The sequence below is a fragment of the Peromyscus eremicus genome, chromosome 7 (genome assembly GCF_949786415.1).
Source record: "Peromyscus eremicus chromosome 7, PerEre_H2_v1, whole genome shotgun sequence".
NCBI classification, from domain to species: domain Eukaryota; kingdom Metazoa; phylum Chordata; class Mammalia; order Rodentia; family Cricetidae; genus Peromyscus; species Peromyscus eremicus.
In genome coordinates, this window is record NC_081422.1 from 36,440,657 (window position 1) to 36,447,869 (window position 7,213).

At 50.0% G+C, this 7,213-nt stretch overlaps 1 protein-coding gene across 1 annotated transcript in view; it reads right to left on the minus strand.

The window, feature by feature from the left end:
* The window catches only part of Sorl1 (sortilin related receptor 1), a 167,345-nt gene extending 160,398 nt beyond the window's left edge, over positions 1–6,947 (minus strand). Inside the window, exon 1 of the mRNA XM_059267669.1 lies at positions 6,652–6,947. Coding sequence (XP_059123652.1) covers positions 6,652–6,936 — 285 coding nt within the window. The 5' untranslated portion in view covers positions 6,937–6,947. The remainder of the gene's footprint in view (positions 1–6,651) is intronic.
* Between the last annotated feature and the right edge of the window lie 266 nt (positions 6,948–7,213).

The following is a 7,213-nucleotide window of genomic DNA, read 5'->3' on the forward strand; positions in this document are numbered from 1 at the left end:
CACGCACGCACGCACGCACAATTACCAATCACCCAGTGGATACCTGCGTTTTGTAATTACTCTTTAATTCACAATTGTAGTGACGGCTATTACTGAGTCCCACTCTCGTGGAGTCCACTCCACCATTCATGGAGCATTCCTGTCTTTGTAGTTCTACTCCAAGCGTCTCACAGTAACAGGAGACAGGCCACACCTTGACCCTGACCAGCAGCCCACCCTGCTTTTCTTACTTTTTTTTTTTTTTTTTTTTTGGCGTCATCAGCTGCTTTGACGCTAAAAGGCCACCCAGGCCACTTTTTCGAAGGCCTAAGGTTCCCAAGTCGATAAACCAATAAATTAGGTCGAAATTAACTGTGACTCATTTTAAACTGAGGAAATTGATTTCTGAACGTACGTGGCTGGACTGAATATGCCATCTGCCAGCAGATCCTGGCCTACCTGGAGAATGCACAGGAAGCCCCTGTTCTCATTAGCAAAGAAAACACCTCCTCCCCGAAACCCCAGACAATTTCCAGAGAACTATCAATGCCCACATGTTCAAACCAAAAGAGAGTGAACTCTCCTGTCCATCCATTTATTTAAGCCTGAAAAAAAAAAAAAAAACAAAAACAAAGGAATGGTCCACGTAACACCCCAGATTTAATACAGTTCTGTGCAATCAACCATTAATTATCCATAACTGTCAAATATTCTAAACTCCACATTGGCTTTCCCTGAATACATTTATATAGCCATTTCCCCTATCAGCAACTCAAAGAATGCCAAGTCATTTACTATTCACCTGGGCAAAATTTAATTAAGAAGTAAACTGATGCTTTGGAAGAGAAAGAGAGAGACTAGATAAATATATACAAAGGCAAATAAATTAGTTCAGGTGTTTCATGATTTTCAGAATACCGGTCTGCTCTGGTATCCCTCTACAATGGACTGGACAGGGCTGGCTTGATCTATAGCTGCCTTGGGATTAAACAATGACGCCACAAAGATGCCTGAGATCTCTAAGGAGAGAGAGACTCCAGTTGACGATGCAATGTTCCTACAGCATCTGTTCTTTGCCTTGGGATACGCAGTGTTGTTAGGATCCGCCTCATGGATCCAGGTCTTACAGCAACTTTTTAAGCATACCATTAACTGCATTTTACAGAATACAGAGAAAAGATGGTACAAAGCTAAGATCTGGAATGTGGTCCCTATATTCTGATGTCTTCACAAAGTGGGGTTCCACTTCTCTAGGGGATGCTGAATGTTCTGCAAGCTCGGAGGGGCCCCCCAGTGCTGCCCTCCTGGCCCACACTGGAGAAAGGGGGTGGGGCTGTCCTTACACCTGACCTAGAAATAGAATAACCATCTGTTTTATATGTGACACTTTAGGAAACATCTGACTACCCATAGTCACCACACCACAAATATTTTTAGAGTTTAAATTAGTCCCATTATTCATGACACCAAAGGCTACAGGTAACAAAAGGCTGCTGATAACTTGATTCTGTGTACAGTCACGTTATATAGACATAGACTATTTCTGTAAGGATACACAAAAACCTGGTGACAATAGTTACCCACTGAGAAGGGGCTCGCTCGTGACACATGAGAACTTGAAAGAATTCACCTGTCACCACTCATTCCTTCTTATAAATGGCGTTGTTAGCATGCATTACCGGCTGCAGGCTAAGGAAACAGTGAGGTCTCATCCCTCAGTCCTCAGTGCCTCTCCTTGTGGGCTCCTTCCCTCCATTCCTTCCATCTCAAAGCCTCTACTATTCCAGGCTCCAAGCTACTAATAGCCGAACAGTGCCAGACACAGCCCGGAACTGGACCGAAGAGACACGGGCACAACCAGGAGGGGTTTTTCAAGGTCACATCCCTCAGGGACCTGAGAGGCCAACAGCGTCTTCACATGCGCAGAACTCGGCTGGTAACAGCCAACCTGCTGCCACCTTCTCATTGTTATCTGGAAGCATCCACAGGTCAAGCATCCTAACTTCAGAACCAGCCAGCCAATTCTTTCCCAAGCAAAGCCTATCGTGTCAGAATCAACACCAGAGTGATCTGAAGCCAAACAGTATTCTCTCCCCAAAGGAGGCCTTTTGTCCAAGGCTCTTGCGTTGTAATGGACACTTTGTTTTTAGTCTCAAATCAGGACACTGTATCCTCTCTGTCCTCTCAAATGCAAGAAGTATGAACAGAGAGCTTGTTGCAAGCAAAATAAACCTGTAAATCTTGTTAGGCTTTGTGCATCATTCCAAAGGATCACCACCCCCCCAACCCTGAAAAAATAAAAATACAGTAGCAGAAACCAATATGAGAGTCCTAAAAGGGAGGATGCTATAAAAATAGAATCCTAGGTCTTTATTCGAGCTAGCTCCCAGATAGCACAGGAAAACCAGGGCTACACTCCCGAGGGCCATTTGCTTCGGCACCATGGAGTGAACCAAAGCAGTTTGTCTGTCTGTGGGCTCCCCGTGGTCCTCCTTACACACGACTTTATATAACTTAATGTGCTCCCTACCCTCTACGCCTCTTCTTCTGGGTAGAAGGCTGATCCACAGATAGTTATTAAGGAACTCCCATGCAGTGAAACACAGAGAAGGACCAACTCCAGGCCTTAAAAGGAGCACACAGGAAGATGAAGCATTAATTAGAGCCCAAGGCAGGGCTGGGAGCAGGCTTAGAACTGTTCCCACGGGGCTGGGAATACTAGGGGCTCTGCAGTATTGGGGAACTGAATAAGCGTTCTCCGAGCAAAGAGAAGAGTTGAGGAAGATCTTTGGGGAAGAGGGCAAAGCAAGCGTGAAGGCAAAGAGCAGGCAAGAAGGCAGCGGGGCACCGGAGGTGGGGGATGGGGAGGTAGAGAGGGGGAGGGGGGTGGGAACATGAGTGGTGTCGGATGCCTTTAATCCCAGCACTTGGGAGGCAGAGGAGGCAGGTGGATCTCCAAGTTCGACCTGGTCTACAGAGCAAGTTCCCAAACAGCCAGGGCTACACAGAGAAATCTGTCTCAGGGAAAGAAAGAAAATAAATAAAAGAAGTCAGTGTGGCAAGAACTGTGGACTAAGCTGGGCTTGGCCATCTCACCTGCAATGTCAGCACTCTGGAGGCAGGGGCAGGAGGATCACCAGTTAAGGGCCAGCCTGAGCTGCATGGTAAGTTTCAGGCCAGCTGGGGCTACACGGCCAGACTCTCCTCAAAACACGTTTTAAGTAATTAATTAATTAAATATATATTTTTATATATTATTAAATTTAAAAGCTGTAGTCTCCTCCTTTAATTTGACCTGTTTTGTTTCGTTTTGTTTTGTTTTATTGTTTCTGTCTTTGGAGACAGGGTTTCTCTGTGTAAGCCCTTATTGTGCTCACTCTGTAGACCAGGTTGGCCTCGAACTCAAGAGATTCACCTGCCTCTGCCTCCCAAATGCTGGGATTAAAGGCGTGCGCCACCGCTGCCCAGCTTTAATTTGACCTTTTTTTTGGTGGGGGCGGGGGGGGGGGGGGCCCGCTTTCCTTGTACATTTTGAACTCATGTGGAGAAGCCCTAATATCTGGTCCATTGGTCTCCACTATTACAAATGTGTTTCTGGGTGATCACGTCAGAACCAGTACCCCATATTAGAAACGCTTCCTAAGAAGAAGGAATATGGTCAAAAATGACAAAATCCTTTTAGTCCCTGAGTCCGGAGGGCAAAGGAAGAGACACTCCAACGTGATATGGCAACACAACTCCTTTCTCAGGCAAACTTTGCCTGGCTAAGGCCTTGCTTCTCTCCTCCCTGAGGCTAGTGGCCTTCCCTCCACCTCTCTGGCTTCTGCTTCTGACCCTGACAAGTGTTCCTGGGTCCTCACCAAGGTCCAAGAACAAGGAGCTGCAGAGCATCTAAGTCCCCCTGCCCCAGCTCCAGAGCCTCTCTCACACAGCCACCGTAGGGTCAGGGCTGGCTGAGTGGGCGCAGGTGTACTGGTCCCCACCTGTCCATTTACAATGCTCTCTCCTGCCTCCTTCAGCTGGATTTTGTTGTTGTTGTTGTTTGTTTGTTTGTTTGTTTTTGAGAAGCGCACTCCCTTCAGACAACTGCTCACCGTAATTGTTTGGGCTTAAAAATTGAAGGGAATTTATAAAACTTGGTGCAAGGAAAGAGTTAAAATGAGCATTATGGTCGGATGGTGGTGACACACGCTTTCAATCCCAGCACTCAGGAGGCAGAGCCAGGCAGATCTCTGTGAGTTCAAGGCCAGCCTGGTCTACAGAGCGGGATCCAGGACAGGCACCAAAACTACACAGAGAAACCCTGTCTCGAACAACCAAAAAAAAAGAGCACTACAAATTAATAGTACAGCTGCATCCTGATGCATTTGGGGGTGGCAGAGGCACTATTCATAACTGGATCTGTCCCAGAAAAAACAGAGGCACATAGCCACCTTTGCTGCAAAGGTGACTCCGCATAGATGTGAGTTACTCCAGAGACCCAGAGAAGAGCCCTAAGCCACCCACCACTGTCTCCTGTGCTTGCAGTCCGAAGAGCCTCCTGCACCAGGTTAGAACTTGTGGTAAGAAATCCCAAACCATGAAGTTCTTCCTTCTGTCTGACTCAACTCCTCAACAATTAAAGTTAATGCTGTATTTCATTAACCTGGGGCAACAGGGAACAAGGGCATAAGAAGGCAGCCACAGCAAGGAGGAGCACAGTGAGGGATCCTCGCCCGCCGCTCTGTGGGAATTCCTCACTCTGAGTTCAACTGCTGGCTGGATCTGCACCCTTCAATGGAACCAGTCTGGCTGGCCTGGAGACATGAAAGGAAAGGAGGGCTTTGGAGTCGCTCCCAACAAGAACAGAATTCATCTCTAGCTTGCTCCAAATCCCGGGGAGATTTTCACACACCAAACCCAAAGAAAAGAAGAAATAAACAGCACCTGCATGAATATTATATCGACCAGAAAGTGCCTCTTTCAACTAAGACTAGGCTGCAGAGGACCCGAGCTCCTGGAAGGACTGTCCCCTAGAGCCTCCCCCCATCCTCAGCCTCCTGGCTCAAGAGCACAGTAGAGCTAGCAAGGCAGGCTGGGGAGACCCAGCCTCATCAGCTCCATGCTGGCATGCCTGCTAAGAGCAATCTTGCTGACTCCCAAAGTACAAAAAAGGAAGTTTAGATGGGGTTGAAGACGGGGACAAGGATCTGGGCCCAAGAGGAACAGGGCAGGTGGACTTCAGTAGCCTGAGCCCGGCACCCCCACCCCACCCCAAGCAGTTACAGGTCATTTGGTATACATTCCTGCCCAGGGGGTGGATGGATGTTGGCTGCTCCCACCCACACACCACCACCTCTCTATCCACAGAGCCATATATATTTTTTATTTTGGAAGGAGGATGTTTAGGAAGCACCGAATACTGGCAAGGTGACTCCCAGCACCCAAAGGTCAGTGAGACCATGTAGGCAAGAACTAAAGCACCCCGCAGCCCTTGCCTGTGTGACCTTGGATTAGTCACACGCCTTTACCAGCTTGGATTTCTTCACCCAAAACATGACACCATAGGGTGGCATGTTTTATGAGATGCTTTCTGGCTCCAGGAGTTGATCATTTAACTCTACGTATAGCCTGAAGGAAGGCTTTGCCAGGACCTAAAATCAGTGGAGAAGGGCAGAACCCAGGCTAATCTTTTAATTCGTACTTTAGAAAGGAACAATCACTCTGGGAAGTGACCGTGTTTATCACCTCCACTGGGTCCACCTTTTCTGTCCCACCGACCTTCTAGTTTTGCTGATGTCAATCTTAACGGCAGGACTGGGAATTTCTCAGGAGACAATAACGCCCGGCAAATTAATTCCGCCAATGCTAATACTAATGGACAAACTCTCGGCTTGCCATCCCTAGCAGTCAGTGGGGGCCGTAAGAGTGAAACGTATGTTACTTATGACCTAATAAACCCATTGCCCGGACAGAAATTAATCCTTTAACGAATAATAAGTCCACCAAATTTCAGTCCTTTCAAATCCCCGAGTGTCATAAGAGATAATTCTTATCTAAAATAAAGTCATAACCTTTAGTGGTGGGAAAGAAACGGGGTAGGATGGTAAGCCACACTCCCACGAGCCTTACACACACACATGCACAAGCACACACGCACACATCTACCTGGTACACAGGGGACAATCGTGGGGCTTTGAGAGTTGCCCACCTTTATTGGGGTTCATACGGGTAAACACGGAAAGCCCTCCTCTGCAATTCTGTGTAAGTGCTTTACAACTGCAGGTTCTCCCCCCCCCCCGCCGTTGCCAAAGGATGGGGGGGGCGTTTTTAACCAGATGTAAAAATGATGCTGTACCCCTTCAATACCTGCTGGAAACTACACTGCTCTGTCTGCATACAGCCTGGGGGAAAAGAGGCATTGCACTCTTCGACTTACCTGGAATACGTTTGTGAAAATCGACAGGAAGAAGGAAAAGGTCTGTGCGACCCGAGTGTTGACGGATGTACTCATGTGATGTCGGGGGAAAAGAGAAGAAAAAGGAAAGAGAGAGAGAGAAAGAAACACATGCCAGCCGGGAAGTCCCCAAGCAGCGCCTGCACCTGGGAAGCGGCTGCAAAGGATGGGTGCGGGGGCGAGGAAGTGCTGGGAGAGGAAAGGGCTGGAAGGAGGCGGCTTGCAGAAGTGCTCACCTGTCCATACACCTGGATGGGCTGGGGCTGCTGAGCAGCGCTCCGCCGCGTCCTGAGTGGCTTCCCGGCCGCGGGGTTCGCCCCCCAGGCATCCCCGTGCGTCCCCAGCCGCAGCTCGCGCGGGTCGCCCTGCACCACGAAGAAGCCCCGGTCCTGGGGCAAGGGCGCGCGGCCACCGTACAATCTCTGCGTCCAGCCCCCGCCGAGAGCTCCGGGGGGCAGCAGCGCGACCAGGGCAAATAGGAAAGGGAGTCGCGACTCCCTCCTGCTGCTCCGTGTCGCCATGTTCAGGCGAACGCTCCCGCAGGTGGCGCCGCCGCCAGGAGAGAATGTGCAGCGCGCGCCGGGACAGCGCCGGGCCAGAGCCGGGGCCGCGCGCGCCGCTCCCGGGGCTCCAAGCCGCCCGGGCCGCTTTGCTGCGCCCGCCACCGCTGCCACGGCCACCGCCGCCGCCGGGTCCCGCTCGCTCGGCGCCGCGCCGTCACGTGTGCGCTCGCAGCGCGTCCCCTTCGCGCACTTTCTTCGCTCGCTGCGACTGCGGCCCCGCCCCCTGGGATGGGGA